We start from the raw sequence: 25,606 nt of genomic DNA, 5'->3' as shown, positions 1-25,606 counted from the left end.
AAAAACAAAGGAGAAAGGCAGGGCGGGGCAGGCGAGGGGTGGGGGGCGGAAGGAAAGAGGAAAGTCAAACACTGAGCATCCCAAAGTGCCAGCGAAGCGCCGCCCCACCCACCAAGTCTAGGTCCCGCCCCAATCCCCACTCCACAGGCTTAAGTTCATCCGAGAACAGACATTGGAAGGACTGTTGTTGAAGCGTCAATACTTGGGCCACCGGATGCGAAGAGCCGACTCATTGGAAAAAGACCCCGATGCTGGAAAAGACTGAGGGCAAAAGAAGAAGGAAGGCCGGCAGAGGATGAAATGGTTAGATAGCATCACCGACTCAATGGAAGTGGATTTGTGCAAACTCTGGAAAATAGCGAAGGACAGGAAACCTGGCGCGCTGCAGTCCATGGGGTCACAGAGTCGGATACGACTTAGCAACTGAACAAACAATAACAACTAGCCCGGACCATGTGGCATACGCCCCGCCCCTAACTCCACCCTCTAGGTCCGGTCAGACCCCACCCCAGACCTTAACCTTACCCCCAACCGGGGGAAAGAACCTAGAATTTCTCCTCCAAAGTCATATAAAGAGGAGTTAGCCTTTCCGCCACAGTCCGCAACTCCTTCGGCCCTGAAAGCCAGTGTCTCGGCCACTTCCGCTGCTGGGGTCCCTGACACCGGAAGCGGAAGTGCGCCGCGGCCGCGGACGGAGGTGGCTGTGCTGGACCGCGCGGCGCCTTGCGGTGGGAGTGTCTCCGGCCAGTCTGCAGGTGCGGCCCATCCCCTCGGGAATGCTCGGCGGGAGCGGGGAGGGGTCTGAGGGCCTAGAATGGATTAGCTGGCCAAGGGACTTCCTCCCCGCTGTCCGCCTGGGTCTGGGGCGGCTACCGCACAGCTTGGCTGTGCAGCTGAGCTCCCCCTCTCCAGTCTGTCGCGCTCAGGTACTCCTTGTTTGGGGAGACAGGACTGTCATCCACTTACTGCGCGGGAAATCACGAAGTATAGTCCAGGTCCCGCAGCGAAGGAGTGGTGCACCAGCTGGCTCCAGCATTCACTTGTCCTTCCGGATTTGTAGGCCTACTGTATCTCTTTTATGCAGGATAATTTTTTTATTAATAAATCACGTTTTGTTGCATATTGCGTTTCAGATTATCCAGCTCTGCTCAAGGAAATTTAGGGCTGAGTCTACGTGTGCAGATTCGTTTGAGTGACTTGGCATGTGGATTTGAAAAATGGAATGTACTTTCTATCGAGGGATGAATTAGATGATTTTTTTTTTTTTTTTTTTTTTTGCGACTGACAATTTGCAGTTCCTTAGCTTAGGACCTGTTAGTTTTCCTTTCCCTTTGGTTTTCTTTCTCCTTCTTCCTTCTTTCCTTTCTTTCCTTAAAAAGCGCTTTAAATTTGTGACTTTTACTTTGTATCAATTTTACTTACTGCAAGGGAAGCCAGTCTTAATAAAAGCTATTTTTCACTTATGTCACAAGTCTTACTAACGTCAATGAAAAGTAAGGTTATTTAGTTCTTTTCAAGTTGGCTCCAGCCTGTAAATCACCAGAAGGCTTCAAAACTTGCGACTCCAGGAAAAAGAACATAAGTTTGTTAGTACTGGGAACTGAAGTTGAGTTGGCAGTAAATTGAATGTCTTTTTAAAATAATAGGGTTAAGACTCACTTCTTTTTTTTTTTTTATTAATTTATTTTAACTGGAGGCTAATTACAATATTGTGGTGGTTTTTGCCATACATTGACATGAATCAGCCACAGGTGTACATGTTTCCCCTGTCCCACCCCCCACCCCCCCACCTCCCTCTCCATCCCATCCCTCTGGGTTGTCCCAGTGCACCAGTTTTAAGCGCCCTGTTTCATGCATTGAACTTGAACTGGTCATCTGTTTCACATATGGTAATATACATGTTTCAATGCCATTCTCTCAAATCATCCGACCCTCGTCTTCTCCCACAGAGTCCTAAAGTCTGTTTTTTATATCCGTGTCTCTTTTGCTGTCTTGCACGTGGGATCATCGCTATCATCTTTCTAAATTCCATATATATGTGTTAATATACTGTATTGGTGTTTTTCTTTCTGATTTACTTCACTCTGTATAATAGGCTGTAGTTTCATCCACTTCATTAGAACTGACTCAAATGTGCTCTTTTTAATGGCTAATCCATTGTGCATATGTACCACAGCTTTCTTATCCATTTATCTGCCGATGGACATCTAGGTTGCTTCCATGTCCTGGCTATTGTAAACAGTGCTGGGATGAACATTGGGGTACATGTGTCTGTTTCATTCTGGTTTCCTTGGTGTGTATGCCCAGCAGTGGGATTGCTGGGTTGTATGGCAGTTCTGTTTTCAGTTTTTTAGAGAATCCATGCTGTTCTCCATACTGGCTGTACTAGTTTGCATTCCCACCAACAGTGTAAGAGGGTTCCCTTTTCTTCACACCCTCTCCAGCATTTGTTTGTAGACTTTTGTTTGTAGATGGCAGCCGTTCTGACCTGCGTGAGATGGTACCTCATTGTGGTTTTGATTTGCATTTAAGACTCACTTCTAATAAGAAATGAGGAAGAAACTAATACTGGAGGAAAGTTAAATGTCAGATTTTGATTTAATGAATGAGGTATTTCTTTTCAGAGAATTCATGTCCCACTGTGTCTTTTTAGAAAGAATCAATGTTTCTTAAAGATACCTGAAATCTGGTGTTGTGATTTTATATCAGACATTTAAAATTATTTTTATTTTTGACTTTTGTGGTGGTGGTGGTGTTATATGTGTGTGTGTGTGTGTGTGTGTGTATGTATTTATGTAGGCATGTGCCTTTTTAATCTAGCTGTGCTGATTTATTCTTGAGTTGATTTTTTGGGCACATTTTCATTGGAGGGGGGCCGATGTTTAATGAACTGGACCTGAACAGGGGAAACAATGTGACTAAAATAGATTTAGCGCTTGCCCCTGTGGAGGTTTTAGTCTAGCTGGGAAGACAGATTTTAAATTAACAATAAGGGTGATATGTGTGGCAACTTAAAAATATTGCACAATGTGAAAAATTGCACAACTTGAGAGTTGTGCGTTGTTTTATTTGGGGCAAAATGAGGACCGCAGCCCAGGAGACAGCACCTCAGATAGTTCTGAGAAACTGTTCCCAAGAGGTAGGGGAGGAAGGTCAATATATAAGATTTTGGTGAAGGGGGAGTTCAATGCAACCAGGTACTTACTTTACAGAAAGTTGTCTGCTAGTCATGAGAAGCTGATGTCACCATGAAGGGAGTTAGTGCTTTTCTAGATATGAGGAGATGAAAAGATTGGGTTCATAAAACCAGTTCCTAAAAATATCTATCTGAAGACCTGTTCCACCAGTTTCCCTGAGGCATATTTCCTCATTCGTATTCTCCACCCTGAACTCTCTTCAGGGCCCGTCAAAGGTCAGTGGCAGCCCCAGCAGCATCACAGGATACAGTCCCAGGAGAGGCAGATGGCTGATGCCCTTGACAAGTGCCAGTTGTAGTTGACACACCTGTAAGATGTCACACAAAATTCCATTTGAACTTTTTGGCCAAACCAATAGAAAACACAGAGGAGGAGAACGTAAGAAAGTCAGGAAAAGTATCTTAAAAGGGACAAACGTTTGAACCTGAAAGATGCGTTGTATATAGCTAGACAAAGAGTCAGGCTATGGAGTCGGAGTAGGGAGGAGATTTGAAAGAACCATAGAAGCATAATCTCTTAGGCAGTACAAAGCCTGGTGTGTTCCAGGAGCTGAGAAAAGATGGGGATAGTTAAAACAGAAAACCAAGTGTGGAGTGAAAGAGTTGGGTGGAGAGGAGGGAGGGCATGGAAGATCATGGTAAGCTTTGGACCTTGTTCTAAGGCCATTTGGAAGCCATTGAATCAGAGTTTTAAATACAGAGTAATATGATTTTGTTGATGATTTAAACAAAACACTAGCTTCTGGATTCAGCATGGAGTTTAGGATGAATAAAAATGAATGCAGAGTCCACACATGTAGAAGTTTGGGTAAGTTCAGAACTCAGATGATTTTGGAGCTGAAAAAGTTGGGGTTTGGTGATGATGGTGAAATTGGAAAAGCTTGGATGTTTAAGATGTGTAGGAGGTAGAATTAGAGTATTTGGTGTTTGGTGTATTCTCTCTACCACATGATGTAGAGTAAGTGTATAAGTTAGTTGCTCAGTCATGTCTGACTCTTTGTGACCCATGGACTGGAGCCCGCCAGGCTCCTCTGTCCATGGAATTCTTCAGGCAAGAATACTGGAGTGAGTTGCCATTCCCTTCTCCAGGGGATCTTGCCAACTCAGGTTTTGAACCTGGGTCTCCCGCATTGCAGGCAGATTCTTTACCATCTGAACCACCAGGGAAGCCCATGATACAGAGTAGGGATTGGCAAACTGTGACCTGTGAGCCAAAACTGCTCCAGTGCTAGTTTCTATTAATAAAGTTTTATTTGAACAGGATAAAACACAATATTCTTGCCTGGAGAATTCTGTGGACAGAGGAGCCTGGCAAGCTACAGTCCACGGGGTCACAAAGAGTTGGACACGACTGAGTGACTCACTCATTCACTCATTGGAACACATGTGTTTATATGCTCCCTATGGCTGTTTCTGTGCTACAATCACAATTAAATAGTTGCCATACATGTGGCTCACAGACTTTTCCCCCTCAGTTTCCTGATTTCATTATTTATTTATTATTTTTAACTGTGCTGGGTCTTTGTTGCTGCACAGACTTTCCTCTAGTTGTGGCAAGTAGGGGCTACTCTCTAGTTGCGGTGCACGGGCTTCTCATTGTGGTGGCTTCTCTTGTTGCAGAGCACAGGTTCTAGGCATGTGAGCTTCAGAGTTGTAGCACGTGGGCTTAGTAGTTGCAGTTCCCAGGCTCTAGAGCATAGGCTCAGTATTGTGGTGCACAGGCTTAGTTGCTGTGAGCCAAGTGGGACCTTCCCTGATCACGGATCGAATCTGTGTCTCCTGCATTGGCAGGTGTATTCTTTACCATGAGCCCCCAGGGAAGCCCACCAGGTGAACTCTTAGTTGTGGCATGTAGGATATAGTTCCCTGACCAGGGATCAGACCTGGGCCCCCTGCATTGGGAGTGCAGAGTCTTAGCCACTGGACCACCAGGGAAGTCCTGTGGCCCACAAATCCTAAGCTATTTACTATCTAGCTGTCTATACAAAAAGTTTGCCAACCTCTAACGTATAAAGTACACATCAAGTGCCTTGCTGGTGGCAGGATTTGGAGTCCTGAAGAAAGTGGTTGTTGATCAGTCGCTAAGTCATGACCGACTCTTTGTGACCCTATGCACTGCAGCACCCCAGGCTTCCCTGTCGTTCACCGTATCCTGGAGTTTGTTCAAACTCATGTCCATTGATTGAGTCAGTGATGCCATCCAGTCATCTCATTCTCTGTCACCCCCTTCTCCTCCTGCCCTCAATCTTTCCCAGGATCAGGGTCTTTTCCAGTGAGGCAGCTCTTCACATCAGTGGTGGCCAAAGTATTAGAGAATCAGCTTCAGTATCAGTCCTTCCAATGATTATTCAGAGTTGAATTTTTTTAGGATTGACTGGTTTGATCTCTTTGCTGTCCAAGGGACTCTCAGTAGTCTTCTACAACACCACAGCTCGAAAGCATCAATTCTTCAGTGTGCAGCCTTCCTTATGGTCCCGCTCTCACATCTGTACATGACTACTGGAAAAACCGTAGCTTTGACTGCACAGGCCTTTGTCAGCAAAGTGATGTCTGTGCTTTTTAGGTCACTGTCTAGGTTTGTAACAGCTTTTCTTTCAAGGAGCAAGTGTCTTTTAATTTTAGGGACACAGTTCTTTTTTTTAAAATTTAATTTTATTTTTAAACTTTACAATATTGTATTGGTTTTGCCAAATATCGAAATGAATCTGCCACAGGTATACATATGTTCCCCATCCTGAACCCTCCTCCCTCCTCCCTCCCCATACCATCCCTCTGGGTCGTCCCAGTGCACCAGCCCCAAGCATCCAGTATTGTGCATCGAACCTGGTCTGGCGAATCGTTCCATATATGATATTATACGTATTTCAATGCCATTCTCCCAAATCATCCCACCCTCTCCCTCTCCCACAGAGTCCGAAAGACTGTTCTATACATCAGTGTCTCTTTTGCTGTCTCGTACACAGGGTTATTGTTACCATCTTTCTAAATTCCATATATATGCCTTAGTATACTGTATTGGTGTTTTTCTTTCTGGCTTACTTCACTCTGTATAATAGGCTCCAGTTTCATCCACCTCATTAGAACTGATTCAAATGTATTCTTTTTAATGGCTGAGTAATACTCCATTGTGTATATGTACCACAGCTTTCTTATCCATTCATCTGTTGATGGACATCTAGGTTGCTTCCATGTCCTGGCTATTATAAACAGTGCTGCGATGAACATTGGGGTACACGTGTCTCTTTCAATTCTGGTTTCCTCAGTGTGTATGCCCAGCAGTGGGATTGCTGGATCATAAGGCAGTTCTATTTCCAGTTTTTTAAGGGATCTCCACATTGTTCTCCATAGTGGCTGTACTAGTTTGCATTCCCACCAACAGTGTAAGAGGGTTCCCTTTTCTCCACACCCTCTCCAGCATTTATTGCTTGTAGACTTATGGATCGAAGCCATTCTGACTGGCGTGAAATGGTACCTCATAGTGGTTTTGATTTGCATTTCTCTGATAATGAGTGATGTTGAGCATCTTTTCATGTGTTTGTTAGCCATCTGTATGTCTTCTTTGGAGAAATGTCTATTTAGTTTTTTGGCCCATTTTTTTGATTGGGTCATTTATTTTTCTGGAATTGAGCTGTAGGAGTTGCTTGTATATTTTTGAGATTAGTTGTTTGTCAGTTGCTTCATTTGCTATTATTTTCTCCCATTCTGAAGGCTGTCTTTTCACCTTGCTTATAGTTTCCTTTGTTGTGCAGAAGCTTTTAAGTTTAATTAGGTCCCATTTGTTTATTTTTGCTTTTATTTCCAGTATTCTGGGAGGTGGGTCATAGAGGATCCTGCTGTGATGTATGTCGGAGAGTGTTTTGCCTATGTTCTTCTCTAGGAGTTTTATAGTTTCTGGTCTTACGTTTAGATCTTTAATCCATTTTGAGTTTATTTTTGTGTATGGTGTTAGAAAGTGTTCTAGTTTCATTCTTTTACAAGTGGTTGACCAGTTTTCCCAGCACCACTTGTTAAAGAGATTGTCTTTTCTCCACTGTATATTCTTGCCTCCTTTGTCAAAGATAAGGTGAGGGACACAGTTCTGTACTTGGAGGGTTTACGTCGTGGTTGGAGAGAGAGAGGCAAACTCACCTAAACAAATACATATAAAAATCCCAACTTGATAAAAGTAATGGAGGAAAAGTAGAAAGTGTTAGAGGTTTTTTTGTTTAAAAAATTTTGTTGTTGTTGTTGATGTGGACTTTTTATAATCATTTAATCTGTTACAATGATGTTTCTGTTTTGTTTTGGTTTCTTGGCCACGAGGCATGTGGGATCTTAGCTGCCTGACCAGAGATAGAACTCAAACCCCCTGCATTGAAGGGCGAAGTCTTAATTACCAGACTGCCAGGGAAGTCCCTTGTGTTTTAAGGGAGCTTCCTAGGTGGCTCAGTGGTAAAGAATCTGCCTGTTAATGCAGGAGACTCAAGTTTGAAGGAAATGGTAACCCATTCCAGTATTCTTGCCTGGGAAATCCCATGGACAAGAGGAGCCTGGTGGGCCACAGTCCATGGTGTCACAGAGTCGGACATAACTTAGTGACCGCACAACAACAACAACAAAGAGGAGATGTGGTCCTTTTATTACGTGAGAGGAGTCAGTGGAAATGGTCAGGGCCTGTGGTGTGAAAGACGATGAGGAGCCCAATATGTTGCGTATTGAAGTAAATTTCCGAGTAATTTGGCTGTTTGGATTGGCGCCCTGCTCATGGTCCACAGAAATGGAATTAATTACCCAGGCCAAACCCCGGCTTGGTGTTCTGCTTCCACTCTGGTTTCTCCTCTTACCTCCGTCTTTCTTATTGCAGGAAGGACACACACTGAAACTTTAAACCCTGGCGCTGGTATCATGGTGAGGGGGAAGACTGAGTCTGGATGGTTGTGGGGGTGGGATAATCTTGTACTCGGGACCCTGTCTGCTCTCTCGGAAACAGGAGGGAAGTGTGGAGCATCTTTAGCCCCATCCCTGGGACTTTTTAGCCTCTTTCAGTGCATGACCTACAGTTCTGGAGGGAACTGGCTTGGATGGAGGGTTCCCAAAGCAACCCTGGGGTTTGGTACCTAATTCCGGAGTCTAATGGCAGTGAGGGGGCTCAGATTGAGCCGGCAGCCACAGAACTCCTCCACGGCCATCCCTGCCATCGCTTGTGAGACCTACCGAAAACACACGTGGCTCTAAAAATTAAGGTTAATTAAAATCCAACAAAATTTAAACCTCAGCTTCTCAGTTACCAAACCACATTTCTCAAGTGCTCAGGAGCCACACGTGCTGGTGGCTGCCTTTTTTTGGAAAGTGCAGGCATAGAACATTCCATTCATGACAGAGAGCTTTACCAGTCAGTGCTGTTCTAGAGAATTCAGAGATTAAAAGGCCATCACGTTTCTCAGATGCAGTGGAAGTCCAGTTTTAACAGGCATAAAACAATGACTCATCCTAGGGACTTCATGAAAATGAAAAGAGCAAGCTCAAACTTCTGATGCCTTGAATAAGGAGTTCAGGAAAAACTCAGTAAAGCTGAGAACAGTCTCTGTCATCACTGGATACTGGAGCAGCAGAGAGCCAATGCTTATACTTTCAGATTTGTTCAAATGTTAAAAGAAAGTAATTATTTTTGGTTGGGTACGCCATATGAGCTCTGTCCCAGCAACTCTTCAGTTCTGCCCTAGTAGCACAGTGACAACCACAGAGGTGAACAGATGGGTGTGGCCATGTGCCAATAAAACTTTATTTAGACAAACAGGAGGCAGGCCAGGTTTGCTGAGCCCAGCTTTGCAGAGAACACTGAATATTCTCGCACTGGGTCTGCCTTCCCCAAGGGATAAACCCTCATTCTGTAGAATGGTGGGGGTGGTCCTTGCTGAGCCGCAATACATGCACTGCCTTAGGAATCAGTCACCTTAGAGGATGTGGCGATGGAGCTCATCCAGGAGTGGACGTTGCTGGACGATGCTGGGAGGAACCTGTGCAGACACGTGCTGCAGGACAACTGCAGGACCCCGGCGCCCAGGGGTAAGGCTTTTGCTACTCTGGTTCTTCCTGTATGCAGATGCTCTTTTTTTCTTTTTTTTAAATTACTTATTTATTTATTTATGGCTGTGCTGGGTCTTTCTTTACTTGGGGTGAGGGGGACCTACTCTCTGGTTGCGGTGCGCGGGTTTCTCACTGCAGCGACTTCTCTTGTTATGGAGTACAAGCTCTGGGATGCGCAGGCTTCAGTAGTTGTGGCTCCCTGGCTCTAGAGCACTGGCTCGGTGGTTGTGGTGCATGGGCTTAGTGGCCCCACAGCATGAGTGATCTTCCTGGACCGGAGATTGAACCCACCACGTCTCCTGCATTGGTAGGTGGGGAAGCCCTGCAAATGCCCTTTAAGTGCTTGCCACATGGCCACAGTGATGCAGTGTGGGTTTCAGAAGGTTTGTCATTCATGGGCTTTCATAGGATAACAGCTGCATGCATTGAGTGGACTTCATTCTCTCTATAGTCAGGGCTTCCCTGGTGGCTCAGATGGTAAAGAATCTGCCTGCATTGTGGGAGACTCAGGGTCAGTCACTGGGTCAGGAAGATCCTCTGGAGGAGGGAATGGCTACCCACTCAGTATTCTTGCCTGGAGAATTCCATGGACATAGAAACTACAGAGGAGCCTAGCGGGCTACAGTTCATAGAGGTTGCAAAGAGTTGGACACGACTGAGTGACTAATACTTTCTCCATGGTCAGGACCTGCATAGGTCTCCTTGAGTTTGGCCTTGGAACTTAGAGAACCTCAGTTCAGAAGGACGGAGAGGAGAGTGTTTGTGGTTTGGGCCCTTGTAAAGGAACCTCATTGTATTCATTAAAAAAAAAATTGAATGTGATTGCTTAGGTCCCCGCCTACTTGCTTGGCTTCAGGAGCTAAGGCCCAGGTGGAGAGTGGGCAGGCTGGGGAAGCATTTATTTTCCTCTGCAAGCCCTTCCTCCCTCGGCCCATATGTCCTTCTCCAGCAGCAGGGACTCCACCATGCAAAGCCAGTCTCGTCTCCCAGGTGGAGCCAAGAGAAGAGCTGAAAGCAGCAGAGCATGGTGTTCTCTGTGCCACGGGTGTGGGTAAGTACCCAGGGGCAGAGGGTGTCGTGACCCACCCAGACTGATGTTGGGGGGTGGGTGCTGCTGGGAAGTGTCCATTTGAGAGTATTTGTAAGATTCTGTATTCTGAGGGGAAATAAGACTGTTTGGGGTGAGTTCCTTTAACTTCTCTTTTTCACTTTCTAACTCTCCTCTAATTGTTGGTTTCAGATTCACGTTGATGTATGGCAGAAACCAGCACAACATTGTAAAGCCGTTATCCTCCAATTAAAAATAAATTAAAAAAATTTAAAAAAGATCTGTTTCAGTTTCTTTTTTTTAAGGTTTTTTTTTTTTTTTTTTTTAAAGTGTATACTGTTTTTAAAATTGGAGGATAATCGCTTTAGTGTTGTGTTGGCTTCTGCTCTTCCACAAATGAATCAGCCACAAGTATACACACACCTGCTCTCTCTTGAAGCTCCCTCCCACCCCCCGACCCCATCCCACCACTCTAGGTTGTCGCAGAGCACTGGTTGAGCTCCCTGTGTTACACAGAACTTCTCAGTAGCTATCTGTTTTACATACGGTAGTGTATATGTTTCAGTGCTCCTCTCTCAGTTCATCCCACCCTCTCCTTCCCCTGCTGTGTACACAAGTCTGTTCTCTATATCTGTGTCTCTATTCCTGCCCTGCAAATCAACTTGTCTTTTTCTTTTTTTTAATTGAGATATTCACACACTGTAAACTTCACCCTTTTAAAGTGTACAGTTCACCGGTTTTTAGTATGTTCACAAAGTTGTGCAACCATCACCACTATCCAGCTCTGGAACACTTCCATCACCTCAAAAAGAAACCCTGTACTGATTAGTGGTCACTTCCCATCCCTCCTCCCGCAGCCCCCAGCAACCGCTAATCCACCTTCTGTCTCTGGGGATTTGCCTGTCCTGGACATTTCATACAGATGGACTCATACATCCGTATCTGTCTTCTTTCACTCAGCATCGTGTTTTTTGAGGCTCCTTCATGTCATAGCATGAGAGGCTTCATTGCATTTTAAGGCTGAATGGCCGTCCTCCTTGTGGAAGGACCACATTCTGTTGATCCATTCATCAGGTGGTGGGTGTTGGTTTTTACTTTTGGTGACTGTGAGTAGTGCTACTCTGAATATTTGTGTGCAAGAAGTTTTGTGGATGTGTTTTCGTTTGCCTTGAGTGTGAGAATTCCACTTAGGTGTGGAATTGCTGGGTCATTTTGTTAAACTTTCTGAAGAACTGCCAAATTGCTTTAAAAAATTTATTTTTTCTTTTTAATTTATTTTTTTATTGAAGGATAATTGCTTTACAGAATTTTGTTGTTTTCTGTCAAACCTCAGCATGAATCAGCCATAGGTATACATGTATCCCCTCCCTTTTGAACCTCCCTCCCATCTCCCTCCCCAACCCACCCCTCTAGGTTGATACAGAGCCCCTGTTTGAGTTTCCTGAGCCATACAGCAAATTCCTGTTGGCTATCTATTTTACATATGGTAATGTAAGTTTCCATGTTACTCTTTCCATGCATCTCACCCGCTCCTTCCCTCTCCCCATGTCCATAAGATTGTTCTCTATGTCTGTTTCTCCATTGCTGCCCTGTAAATAAATTATTCAGTACCATTTTCTAGATTGCATATATGTGCATTAGAATATGATATTTATCTTTCTCTTTCTGACCTACTTCACTCTGTATAATAGATTCTAGGTCCATCCACCTCATCAGAACTGACTCAAATGAGTTCCTTTTTATGGCTGAGTAATTTTCCATTGTGTATATGTACCACAAGTTCTTTATCCATTCATCTGTCGATGGACATCTAGGTTGCTTCATGTTCTAGCTATTGTAAATAGTGCTGCAGTGAACAGTGGGATACATGTGTCTTTTTCGATTTTGGTTTCCTCAGGGTATATGCCTAAGAGTGGGATTGCTGGATCATATGGTGGTTTTATTCCTAGTTTTTTAAGGAATCTCCTTACCATCTTTCATAGAGGCTGTATCAATTTACATTCCCACCAGCAGTACAGTGTTCCCTTTTCTCCACACCTTCTCCAGCATTTATTGTTTGTAGACTTTTTGATGGCCATTCTGACTGGTGTGAGGTGATATCTCATTGTGGTTTGGTTTGCATTTCTCTAATAATGAGTGATGTTGAGCATCTTTTCATGTGTTTGTTAGCCATCTGTATGTCTTCTTTGGAGAAATGTCTGTTTAGGTATTTTTCCCACTTTTTGATTGGATTGTTTGTTTTTCTGGTATTGAGTTGTATGAGCTGCTTATATATTTTGGAAATTAATCCTTTGTCAGTTCTTTCATTTGCTATTATTTTCCCCATTCTGAGGGTTGTCTTTTCACCTTGCTTATAAGTTCTTTTGCTGTGCAAAAGCTTTTAAGTTTAATCAAGTCCTACTTGTTTACTCTTGTTTTTATTTCCATTACTCTCGGAGGTGGGTCATGGAGGATCTTACTTTATGTCAGAGAGTGTTCTGCCTATGTTTTCCTCTAAGGGTTTTATACTTTCCGGTCTTACTTAGGTCTTTCATCCATTTTGAGTTTATCTTTGTGTGTGGTGTTAGGAAGTGTTCTAATTTCATTCTTTTACATGTAGCTGTCCAGTTTTCCCAGCACTGTTTATTGAAGAGGCTATCTTTGCCCCATTGTATATTCTTGCCTCCTTTGTCAAAAATAAGGTACCAGTAGGTGCATGGGTTTATTTTTGGGCTTTCTATCTCATTCCATTGGTCTATATTTCTGTTTTTGTTCCAGTAGCACACTGTCTTGATGACTGTAGCTTTATAGTATAATCTGAAGTCAGGAAGGTTGATTTCTCCAGCTCCATTCTTCTTTCTCAAGACTGCTTTGGCTGTTTGGTGTCTTTTGTGTTTCCATATGAATTGTGAAATTTTTTGTTCTAGTTCTGTGAAAAAGGCCATTGGTAGTTTGATAGGGATCACATTGAATCTGTAGATTGCATGTGGTAATAGAGTCATTTTCACAATATTGATTCTTCCTACCCAGGAACATAGAATATCTCTCCATCTGTTTATGTTGTCTTTGATTTCTTTCATCAGTGTCTTATAATTTTCTGTGTACAGTTCTTTTGTTTCCTTAGGTAAGTTTATTCCTAGATTTTTAATTCTTCTTGTTGCAATGGTAAATGGGATTGATTCCTTAATTTCTCTGATTTTTCATTGTTAGTATATAGAAATGCAAGTGATTTCTGTACATTGATTTTGTATCCTCCAACTTTGCTAAATTCACTGATTAGCTCTAGTAATTTTCTGATACTATCTTTAGGGTTTTCTGCGTACAGTATCATGTCATCTGCAAACAGTGAGAGCTTTACTTCTTCTTTTCTGATCTGGATTCCTCTTATTTCTTTTTCTTTTCTGATTGCTGTAGCTGGGACTTCCAGAACTATGTTGAATAATAGTGGTGAAAGTGGACACCCTTGTTTTGTTCCTGATCTTAGAGTAAATGCTTTCAGTTTTTCACCATGGAGAATAATGTTTGCTGTAGGCTTATCATATATGACCTTTACTATGTTGAAGTAGGTTCCTTCTGTGCCCATTTTTTGAAGAGTTTTAATCATAAATGGGTGCTGAATTTTGTCAAAGGCTTTTTCTGCATCTATTGAGATGATCATATGGTTTTATCTTTCAATTTGTTAATATGGTGTATCACATTGATTGATTTGCATATATTGAAGAATCCTTGCATTCTTGGAATAAACCCAACTTGACCAGGGAAGTCACAAGTTTGTCTTTTTGATGTGTTGCTGAATTCTGTTTGCTAAAATTTTGTTGAGGATTTTTGCATCTATGTTCATCAGTGACATTGGCCTGTAGTTTTCTTTTTTTATGTTGTCTTTGTCTAGTTTTGGTATCAGGGTGATGGTGGCCTCGTAGAATGAGTTTGGAAATGTTCTTTCCTCTGTAGTTTTTTGAAAGAGTTTTAGAAGGACAGCCATTATCTCTTCTCTAAATGTTTGATAGAATTCTGTGAAGCCATCTGGTCATGGGCTTTTGTTTTTTGGGAGATTTTTGATCACAGCTTCAATTTCAGTCAAACTGCTTTTGAGATTTGTTGTTCTTGTTTAGTCGCCAAGTCATGTCCGACTCTTTGTGACCCCATGGACTGTAGCATGCCAGGCTTCTCTGTCCTTCACCATCTCCCAGAGTTTGCCCAAGTCCATGTCTGTGGTTTTGGTGATGCCATCCAACTGTCTGATCCTCTGTTGCCCTCTTTTGAGATTAAGGACGCTAATTTACCTTTCCCCCAGTGGTGGGTGAGGATTCTGATTTCTCCATGTCATATACACACTTTTTGTTTAGTTTTTTTTTTTTTTAATTTGAAAATATTTATTTATTTATTTGGTTGTGGCAGGTCTTAGTTGCAGCACAAAGGGTCTTTACTTGCAGTGGTGTATGGGATCTTAGTTCCTTCACCAGGGATTGAACCCGGGTCCCTTGCATTGGGTGTGTGGAGCCTTAACCACTGGACCACCAGGGAAGTCACAAGTTTGTCTTTTTTTTTTTCTCTTCTTCAAACTTTTTATTTTGTATTGGGGTATAACCAAGTTAATCTTTATTTGAACATTTCTATGTATATTTCTTGTTTGATTGCTTCTTGTTTCTCTGATAACACACTTTTTGGCAATATCAGTCTAAATCTCCATGGAGGGGACTTCCAGTGGTTAAGAATCCACCTTCCAGTGCATGAGATGCGGGCTCCATACATGGTCAGGGACCTGAGATCCCACATAGCTAGGGCAACTAAGCCCCGGTGCCATAACTGGAGAGCCCTTGAGCTGCAACTACAGAGCCCATGTGCCTGTGGACCACAACCAGAGAGGCGCACGCACTGCAGCGAAAGATCCCGCATGCCGCAGTGAAGACCCAGCACAGCCAAAAATAAATAAATATTAAAAGAAGTCTCCATGAATTCTTTTACCAGGAAAGGCCTCTGGTTTCCACCTCATCCCATCACTGCCCAACTCTACACACAGCCCTAATCTTTAGAATCTCCCTTTGCTCACTGCAGTGGTAAAGAATCTGCCTGCCAATGCAGGAGACACAAGAGACTCTCAAGGATTGGGAAGATCCCCTGGAGGAGGAAATGGCAACCCACTCCAGTATTCTTGCCTGAGGAATCCCATGGACAGAGCAACCTGGCGGGGTCCATGGGGTCACAAAGAGTTGGACATGACTGAGCACACAGCACATTGAAACCTTGCTCATTGATACCTTCTACCTTTCAGTATTGTCCCAAGTTTAGGGTCAGTATTAAAAAAAAAAAAAGGTGTCAGTTTCATACTATGACTTCTTTCTGAAATAAGGTAATTTTTTTTTTCCCCATTCATTTTAGACTGGGAATCTCAATTTACACCCAAAGAGCCTACTTCTCTGCAGGATATTTCAGAAGAAAACTCATCCTATAATTTGCAGATGGTAAGATTCATGTGGGACGATTCTTCATTCCCTTTCATAGGAGAAGGTGAGGAGTAGCTGAGTTGGATGCGCACACCAGGGCCAGGCAGACACTTGAGCCAAGGTGTTTCCTCCAGGACATGAAGTATCTAGAGGGAGCACCCATTTTGGGTGATTTAGGGTGGGGGGAGTATTGGCTTGGTGTGTGAGAACTCCATAAAGGAGGCGGTTCAGAGTGTGGGCTGTGGGTCACGGGAGATGTGGATAACTAACTGTGGCCCTGTGATTGACAGATACCAGGTAGGCAGATACAGAACCTAGGAAAACACAGAACAGTGTGTTCATATTCAGAACTAAATGCTCCCAACTTTTCTATAAAAACCTTTTTAGGGACTCCCCTGGCAGGCTAGTGGTTAGGACTCTGCAGTTTCACTGCCAGGGTCTCAAGTTTAATCCCTGGTCGGATTAAGAAGATCTCACAAGCTGTGCAGTGCTGCCTGGAACAAAGCAAAAACCTTTCTAGTAAAATACCTCGCAGTGCCTCTGAGGGTTGGTGGTCTACCCTCCAGCCACAGGCCCCCCAGAACCAGAAAAGGGTCAGGTGTGTGCGTCCAAGTCCCTGGTTCAGTCGGTCCTCAGAGACCCTTGGTGTTTGGTGCCCACAGTGAAGTAGGGGAGTTTCCAGGTCTGAAACTGCCAGACCCGCATTGCCCAAATTCTTTTCTTAATTAATTAATTTGGCTGGGTCTTAGTTGCGACATGGGCTTCCCTGTCGCTCAGACAGTAAAGAATCTGCCTGCAATGTGGGACCGACCTAGGTTCAATTCCTGGGTCAGGAAGATCCCCCTGGAGCAGAGAATGGCAACCCATTTCAGCATTCTTGCCTAGAGAATCACGGGTAGAGGAACCTGGCGTACTACAGTCCGTGGGGTCTCAAAGAGTCAGACATGACTGAGCAATTAACACTTTAGTTGTGACAAGTGGGATCTAGTTCCCTGACCAGGGATAGAACCCAGGCCTACTGCATTGGGAGTGCAGAGTCTTAGCCACTGGACCGCCAAGGAAGTCCCACGGACCCCAAATTCTGATGGTACTACCCCCAAACTTTGGGTCTCTTAGGGTGAGGACAGCCTCCATACCACCTCTTCCTGCTTAGCACCCTCTACTCCTTTTCCCAGGGGCCAGAGCTGGACCTGAAGATAGAGATCAAGTCTGAGATGGAAGAGGAGGTGATGCCTCCAGCTCCAGAGGACTGGTCAGCTCTCCAGCAGTCTTCTGAATATGCAGTAGGCCTGGGAAGTGGTCTGCCAGGAGGGCCCCAGCCCCTGCCAAGAAGGCCCAAGGTTCAGGATATGTCTGTAAGTGGGGAGGCAGGAGGGAGGGAGGAATGGAAGGCCAACTAGATAGGAAATTGGGAACATGCTGGAGACCTAAGCTTAGCTCCTGGTGAGAACTACTGAACAGGCCTTGGTGTTTCTGCACTGAGTGTAAATATCCCCAGCGTGATGTCATGCCCAGGGCAGTCCTAGGGGAGGGGGTGGCACCCAGGATCCAGGTCTTGCCTCTCTGGGTCCAGATTTCCTTCTTCAATCCTTCCATCCTTTCCATGGCCAGGAAACCTGCAGGAATGAGCAGGTCCTGTGACCCAAGGGCTGTGTGGAGAGTGTTCAGGCTGGTAATCATGCTCTGGGATCAGGGCCTTATGTTTTGGTTCTGAGGTGGAGAGAGTTACAGAGAAGGATACTTTAAGGTGTGCTTGGAGCCCTGCCCTGAGGAGAAGGGGCCTATTCTCCCCTGTCTCCCACCCATCACCTGCCCTGAGGAACCAGCCACATTTGCTTCCCAACCTTCACCAAGTCCTGCCAGCTTTTCCTCCAAAATATAAACTTGCCTCTGACTGCTCCTCCTGGCCCTGGTGCCACCACCTTACCCAGAGCCACTGTTAGTTCTCCTGGACCCAGCCTTCTGCTGGACATGGAGGCCAGAGACATCCTATAGAAAGCAAGTCAGGGGCTTTCCTGGTGGCCCAGTGGTTTAAGAATCCACTTGCCAGTGCAGGGCACACGGGTTCGATCCCTGGTCCAGAAAGATTCCATGTGCCACGGGGCAACTAAGACCGTGTACCACAACTATTGAGCCCGAGCTCTAGAGCCTAAGAGCCACAACTATTGAGCCTGTTTTCTGCAAAAAGAGAAGCCACTATAGTGAGAATCCCCTCACCACAACTAGAGAGTGCTGCACACCAGAACTAGAGAAAGCCCAGGCGCAGCAACGAAGACCCAGCACAGCCAAACATAAATAGAAATTAAAAAGAAATATATACAAGTTGGTTCAAACACCTTTCCCAAGGGAGTGGCCGTTGGTATAGGAGGGTTCCCGTTCCCTTCTCCCACAGCAGGGATTTTCCCCTTGGGAATAGTTTACTAACACCCCCTCATTTGCAGGGCTCCACCCATGCCTCCTGCCTCACCCCTCAGTCTACTGGCCATCTACTGCTTCTCTGTGCCCCAGAATCAACCCCCCACCCTGCCCAGAGGCTGCTTAGATGAGGCCTTCCCTACCTGGGCCCCCTCTCTCTGTCCTGTCTTGGACTTGAAATTCCATGACACTGATTAGCTTTGTGTTGAGGAGTTGTAAACCTGGACGTGGTGAACGAGCCTTGTCCCTCCTCTTAGCATGTTTCCCAAAGCAGGGCCAGTCACACCAGTTCAGTCTGGGTGAACAGGTGTGAGCGGATCCCACCCACGCTGTGACTCTACAATCTGTTCCTGTCACTTTGTTCAGGGGCTGAAGGTGGCTGTGCAGATGCAGAGGGTGGCCACGCTGGAGCCTGCGCTGGGCCTCCCCAGACTGTGGAGGGCTGGGGGTGCTGGTGAGTAAGAGCCTGGTGGAATTACAGCCCGAGGGCCCTCCTGTGTTGTGTTCTGTTGTGTCTGGGAACTTGGATCCACCTTCCTTTCTTCTGACTGCAGTCGTTGTCTTAGGGAGAGAATATATAAAGTCATCTTATTTTTTATGGGCTCCCCAGGTGGCACTTGTGGTAAAGAACCTGCCTGCCAATGCAGGAGACAAAAGAGATGTGGGTTTGATCCCTGGATTGGGAAGATCCCCTGGAGGAGGGCATGACAACCCACTCCAGTATTCTAGCCTAGAGTATCCCATGGACAGAGGAGCCTGGCATGCCACAGGCTGTGGAGTTGCAAAAGTTGGACACGTCTGAAAATGTAGCACAAACAGTATTCCATCGTATATATGTCTTCTTTATCCGTTTCTCTCTCAATGGACATTTAGGTTGGTTCGGTATCCTGGCTATTGTAAATAAGTGCTGCAGTGAACGTTGGAGTGCATGTATCTTTTTGAATTATGATTTTCTCCATGTATATGTCCAGGAGAGGGATTGCTGAGCCATATGGTAGTTCTATTTTTAGTTTCTTAAGGCACCTCCATACTGTTCTCCATAGTGACTGTATCAATTTGCGTTCCCACCAACAGTGAAGGAGGGTCCCCTTTTCTCCACACCCTGTCCAGCATTTATTGTTTGTAGATTTTTTGATGATGGCCATTCTGACAGGTACAAGGTGATAACTTCACTGTAGTTTTGATCTGCACGTCTCTAATGACCAGCGATGCTGAGCATCTTTTTACGTGCTTTTTGGCCATCTGTGCTATAAAGTACTCGTGGAGTACTTGGAGTACTCTTTGCTCTTAAATTACCCTGGAAGGGCTCTAGACTGTCATCCTGTGGTGAGAAGGACACTGGGAAGCAATTGCAGACAAACCCCTGACACCTTCCCCCTGGGGCCTTGCAGTCTGGGGAGTGAGTATGGGGTAGGCGTGTCAGGGGTCCCTAAGGCCACGCCCCAAACTCAGCTTACAGTTGTACTCATGGCTCTGATTTAGTCCAGTGAAGGAATGCAAAGCAAAACCAGCAAAGGGAAAAGGCTTTTGGGGTGATGCCTGGAGGAACCCAGGCACAAGCTTTCGGAGTCCTCTCCCAGTGGAGTCACACAGGACACGCTTAATTCCTTCAGCAGCAAGTTGTGACAACACGTGCACAGTGAAATTTACACCGAGGTTCATTATAGACTCAGAGCCCAGGGTTTTCCCTGGGGGCTGGTCATGTAGGCACCATCTGCCCAACACATATCTAAACTCCAGGCTTCTGGAAAGAAAGCAGGCATCCAACATGGACTGCGTTATTTGTACAGACAGTTTAAGCAGAGTGAGCCCCTCTTATCAGTTAGGGTCAGGGGAACTGTCTCGAAATCCAAGTTCTGGGACTTCCCTGGTGGTCCAGTGGTTAAGACCCCATGCTTCCAATGTAGGGGGCATGGGTTCAATCCCTGGTTGGGGAACTAAGATCCCACATGCTGTGCGGCCAGCTAAGGGCCAGCCTTGCCAGCTGGCTTTGCTAAGGAGAGCAGTCAGGAGGGCTATGTTAACTTTTGTCTGCACAGTAGGGAAGCATGGAACTATGTAAAATGTATTCAGGAGGTCAAGTTGAGATAGTTTGGTGGGTTATGTATACATTCATTTACCAATTTGGGGCACTTATGGGAGGGGAACTGGGGGCTTCCCTGGTGGCTCAGCATTAAAGAACCCACCTGCCAATGCAGGAGAAGCATGCTGGCATCCCTATGGGACACCAGCAAGTGATGGGGCAGGAACTTGAACAGGAGTGGAGGAGGAGGCTGGGAGTTAGGTGCCGAAGCCTGGCAAAGTGGAAGTGTTTAGTTACTCATTCAGGTCCGACTCTTTGTGACCCCAGGGACTGTTGCCTGCCAGGCTCTGTACATGGGATTTTTCAGGCAAGAATACTAGAGTGGGTTGCCATTTTCTTCTCCAGGGAGATCTTCCTGACTCAGGTCTCCCCCATTGCAGGCATATTCTTTACCAATTGAGCCACCAGGGAAGCCCTCCGAAGCCCGGGGTGGTGGGTTTTAAGATAGAGGGATTGGATGACTGAACATTTCTACTAGATCCTCCCTGTAGATGGAGGTCACAGGGGACCCTAGTGAGGTGCTGGTTGTTGAATGGTAGTGTTTTGGAACTGAATACAAGGTGAGGGAATGAGTACAAAGATTGCCCATGATGGGGAACAAAGAGATAAAACAGTAGCCAGAGGGAAAGGTGGAGTATTAGAGCTGTATTGTGGGCCCCCCTCCCACCAGACTATATTGAAGTTCTAACCCTTGTTACCTGTGAACGTGACCTTGTTTGGAAATAGGGTCTTTGCAGATGACATCAGGTTAAGATGAGGTCGTGACCCTAATCCCATATGAATTGTGCCATTTTAAGAAGGGGAAGATGCCTTGTGAAAACAGAGACACGTGGGGGAGAAGGTCACATGACAACAGAGGCAGTGATTTGAGGGACACAGTTATAAGCCCAGGATTGACCTTCACTACCAGAAGCCAAAGTTTTTCCAGTGGTCATGTATGGATGTGAGAGTTGGACCATAAAGAAAGTTGAGTGCCAAAGAATTGATGCTTTTGAATTGTGGTGCTGGAGGAGACTCTTGAGAGTCCCTTCAACTGCACGGAGATCAACCAGTCAACCCTAAAGGAAATCAGTCCTGAATATTCACTGGAAGGACTGATGCTGAAGCTGTTGCTCCAATACTTTGGCCACCTGATGCAAAGAGCTGACTCACTGGAAAAGACCCTGATGCCGGGAACGATTGAGAGCAGGAGGAGAAGGGGATGACAGAAGATGAGATGGTTGGATGGCATCACCAACTCTCCGGGAGGTAGTGAAGGACAGGGGAACTTGGTATGCTGCAGTCCATGGGGTTGCAAAGAGTCAGATACGACTTAAGGATAACGACAACAACCTTAAGCCAAGAAAAGGCAAGGAATGACTCAGCCGGAGTTTCAGAGGGAGTTTGGCCCTGCTGACGGCTTGATCCTGGACTTCTGGCTGCCAGAACCCTGAGAGAATACAATTCTGTTGTTCTAAGCCACCCAGTTGTGGTATTATTATTATTTTTTTAATAGCTGCCCTGGGAAACTGATAACATGGGATCAGGATTGGACATGGTTCAGATTTAATGACTGAGGGAAAAGTCCCACTGAGAGAGGAAGTGGGGGTATAGGGAGATGGGATGGCGGGCATCACTTCTCCTCTGTGGCAGGCCAGAGTGAGGAGCCTGGTGTGGGGGAGGAATGTTATCGATCTGAAGACAGGAAGGGAAGGACACTTCCTTCTCAGGCAGGCTCCCAGGGAAGTGGTGGTTTCTCTGTGCTCGGCTTGTGGTATGTCCTGGGCGGTACCAACCCTGCAGAGTCAGGACAGAGGAAGGGGCCCTGCAGTCAGGGAGGAACGGCTGACCCAGGGCTGAGTCAAGGGGGAGAAAGGAGCGCTTTAGAAACTTCAGAGTCTGTTGGTGAATCGAGACTGTGGCTTCAGAAATTTGGAATGGAGGAAATGTGTGTGTGTTTCTTTTCTTTTTTTTAAAGTACTCGTTAACATTAAAAATAAAAACGTTTTAGTTTTTATTGGGGTATAGACAGTTAATGATGTTGTGATAGTTTCAGGTGAACAGTGAAGCTGAGTCATATACATATAGGACTCAGCCATACGTATACATGTATCTATTCTCCCCCAAACTCCCCTCCCATCTGGGCTGCCACATAACATTGAACAGAGTTCCATGCGGGAGCATTTGATGACATTTAATGAATTTCCCACCATGTGGCTTCAAGCTGGTGTGGTGGTGTTCAGTTGCTAAGTCATGTCCAACCCCTTTTGACCTTATGGACTGTAGCCCGCCAGGCTCCTCTGTCCCTGGGATTTCCCAGGCAAGAATACTAAAGTGAGTTGCCATTTCCTTCTCTGCAAGCCCCTCCCACACCCATAGTCTTCTTCTCAGCTCTTCTGCTGTAGAATTTGGCCTTCATGATGACAGGCTGCTTTGGGAGTTTTTTTCCCCCAGATCTTTCTGATCACACCACATCAGTGATAGGGACAGCTTCAGTCTTGTTCTCAACAGTACTTATCTGGATCTTCTCACCGACCAAGGTTAACAGTTTATCAAGTTTGACAGTTGGACAGAGGCTCTAGTTCCTCTTTAAGTGGTAATGCCTTGTACCGACTTTCCCAAAGTCTCCTGCATGATATTCATCCAAGTTGATCCTGTGGTGAAGCAGGCCACCAGTGTTAGCTCAGCTTCCTGGGTGTTTCCCATGATGCGGGCGTGGCTCATGTGGCCCCTAAGTTTTCGGGTCTTCCTTAGTCTGGATGGCATATTGGTGTCTGAGATGAAAGAGCTGTGTGTGTTTCTGTATATTTCTGTGTGTTTGTATGTGTGCTTGTGTATGTGTGGTGCGTCTCTGTGTATGTGTCTCTGCACGTAGTGTATGCATGTGTGTGTACTGGTGTGGGTGAGTGTGCCCACGTGCCCAAGTAGCTGTGGGTGTTTGCAAGCATATGTGCATGCTTGTCTCAGTGTACAGTACGTGTGTGTGTTTGTCCAAGGGAGTGTGTGCACCTGTGGTCACTCACAGTCAAGGTGGGCAGCCTCAGCCCTGCTGCTGAGACCCTCATGGCTCTCCTATTCTCCTGCAGCTCTGTCCGCTCAAGGCCCTGCCTGGCTCCAGAAGGGGAGCATAGAAGAAGAAGCCATGACTCCTGGGGGACTGACCACCTATCCACAGGTAAGCAAGAAGTCCTTGCTCTTCTTGCTGCTTTGCCTCCTTGTCCCCTCCCCGTGTCTGGGAGCTTCTCAACCCCACAGGGCTGGTGTCTAGGCTTCCAGGCACTGGGCCTCTAGTGGTGGGTGAGCAGTGACTTCACTTGCTGGACCCTGGGGTTAGGGGCAAGGATTTCCAGGCTAGTTGTTGTTTTATTTTAAATCATTTATTTATTTTTGCCTGCACTGGGTCTTTGTAGCTGCGCTCAGGCTTTCTCTAGTTGCAGCAAGCAAGGGCCACTCTTCGTTGCAGTGCACGGGCTTCTCATTGCACTGGCTTCTCTTCTTGTGGCGCATGGGCTCTGGGTGCACGGGCTTCAGTAGTTGTGGCACGTGGGCTTAGTCTGTGGCATGTGGGATCTTCTCGGACCAGGAATTGAACCTGTGTCCCCTGCATTGGCAGGCAGATTTTTACCCACTATGCCACCAGGGAAGTCCTGGCTAGTTGTTAGTAGCTAAGTCATGTCATGAAGTTGAGGTCCTTGGCTGCCACACTTCGGGATGCTCTCATTTTTGGAGGGAAGAATAGATGGAGAAAAGTTCCAGTTCTGAGGCCTGAGCTGAGGGACCTTAGAACCATATCTGAACATCCTGTGTGTGGGAGTCTCCCTTCCCCAGGCCTGCAAGCCCCTCACTGTCCTCTCGAGTCCTGGGGGCGCTGGCCTCTGGCTGAACCCCTGGCCTCTGGCTGAACCCTTGGATGTATATTTTAGGAGCCAGTCACCTTCGCGGATGTGGCTGTGCTGTTCACACCGGAAGAATGGCTGTTTCTAGACTCTGCCCAGAAAAGCCTCTACAGAGACGTGATGCTGGAGAACTACAGGAACCTGGCCTCTGTGGGTAAGGCCAGCCTTGCTGCTTCATGCACACATTCTTGCAGCCACTGGGGGTTCCCAGAACTGTGCTGGTCTGGGGAATCCAGAGGTGAAGAGACAGACCAGTGAAGAGATAGCACCTCATGGTGCTCATTATGGTCTTGTGGCTTCCTTATGGAAATGAAGGCCTGTCTGCTCTCCCTGGGCTCCTTAAGTGCCTCCTTGAGCCAGGCCCTGGGTTGTGGGGATTAGAGAGCCCTACTGTTCTTCGGGACCCAGTGAGGGAGCTTGCACTTTAGTTCCTTTGTGAAGGAAGCCTACATCAGAATGTAGGCGTGCCTTTTTGCTGTTCCCATCTGCATTGACCCTGAAGACTTTAGAGTATCAGCCCCAATTGCGTGGCAGGCACAGTCTGCTCACACCCTGTATCTTTTCCCATGAGCAGGTGATCAACTCTGTAAAACCAGGATGTCTTCCCATTTGGAGCAAAGAGAAGAGCTGTGCGTCACAGAGAGAGGGATCTTCCCAGGAGCCCACTTAGGTGAGCACCAGGCAGGCGAGGGGAGCACCTGCTCTGGTCGCTAAGATGAGTGTGTTAGATTTAGAAACACTTTCAGAATCCTTGATGGGGAAGGCTGTTGGGTTGAGCTTCCTCAGTAAATTTCACTTTCTTTCCTCTTTCCCTTGCCTTTTTACCTCTAATACTTTACTCTGGTTTCATAGAACATAGTAAATTATCCTACCTCCTATTTACATTTAGCACTTTCATGTGTATATTTCATCCAGTTCCTCCCCACTCTGTTTTTAACTAAGACTTTCTCTCAACATCAGGCTCAGTCTTCATGGAATCTTTTCTTAGAAAATTATCTACGATTTCCACTCCTTGTTCCTGTGATTACTTCTTAACTCTTCACATAGCCAAACACCTTAAAAATTGTTTTTGCTCCTTAATATTTTCCTTTTTTTTTAAAAAAAAATTTTTATTTTTTGGCTACATCATGTGGCATGTGAGATCTTAGTTCCCCAACCAGAGATCAAACCTGGACCCCTTGCATTGGAAGTATGGTGTCTTAACCACTGGACCAGGGAAGTCCTGATATGTTCCTCTTATTCAGTTTCTTCACATATTTAGGATTAATATTTTAAAAAAATGTGCATGTATCTAGCTTACTGGTCCTTTTTATCCCAGAGTTTCCTTCCCTGTGCACTTGATATTTCCTCCCCCTTAATTCATTCCAGGTCCTCACTTTCAACACCAAGACTCAATTCCTAATCAAGATATTTTGGCGGCAATTCCATCCATTGGCATGAAAAGGGTAAGGCATAAAGGGATTATTCTTGGTCCTCTACAGTAGGAAAAGCCTGGGATTG

The 25,606-nt window shown here is 45.7% G+C and overlaps 1 protein-coding gene, 1 non-coding gene and 1 pseudogene across 5 annotated transcripts in view; 1 reads left to right on the top strand and 2 right to left on the bottom strand.

The window, feature by feature from the left end:
• The first annotated feature begins 496 nt into the window (after positions 1-496).
• Positions 497-25,606, top strand: part of ZNF333 (zinc finger protein 333) — a 30,809-nt gene continuing 5,699 nt past the window's right edge. The window contains exons 1-11 of one of the 4 annotated variants that reach the window (XM_061421842.1): positions 497-755; positions 8,040-8,083; positions 9,118-9,241; positions 10,212-10,313; positions 15,669-15,751; positions 16,909-17,088; positions 18,515-18,602; positions 23,297-23,385; positions 24,134-24,260; positions 24,681-24,776; positions 25,475-25,551. In XM_061421842.1, the coding sequence (XP_061277826.1) occupies positions 8,081-8,083; positions 9,118-9,241; positions 10,212-10,313; positions 15,669-15,751; positions 16,909-17,088; positions 18,515-18,602; positions 23,297-23,385; positions 24,134-24,260; positions 24,681-24,776; positions 25,475-25,551 (969 nt within the window). In that variant the 5' untranslated portion in view covers positions 497-755; positions 8,040-8,080. The remainder of the gene's footprint in view (positions 756-8,039; positions 8,084-9,117; positions 9,242-10,211; positions 10,314-15,668; positions 15,752-16,908; positions 17,089-18,514; positions 18,603-23,296; positions 23,386-24,133; positions 24,261-24,680; positions 24,777-25,474; positions 25,552-25,606) is intronic. The other 3 variants (XM_061421840.1, XM_061421843.1, XM_061421841.1) reach the window with 3 other exon arrangements.
• On the bottom strand, positions 5,059-5,131 carry TRNAG-CCC (transfer RNA glycine (anticodon CCC)). Its single transcript has one exon. It is a non-coding gene; the product is annotated as a tRNA-Gly (tRNA).
• On the bottom strand, positions 22,085-23,285 carry LOC133250518 (large ribosomal subunit protein uL15-like; annotated as a pseudogene).

Source organism: Bos javanicus, chromosome 7 (assembly GCF_032452875.1).
Source record: "Bos javanicus breed banteng chromosome 7, ARS-OSU_banteng_1.0, whole genome shotgun sequence".
NCBI lineage: Eukaryota > Metazoa > Chordata > Mammalia > Artiodactyla > Bovidae > Bos > Bos javanicus.
Note: the sequence above shows the minus strand (reverse complement) of the source record. Positions and strands in the feature narration are given on the sequence as shown.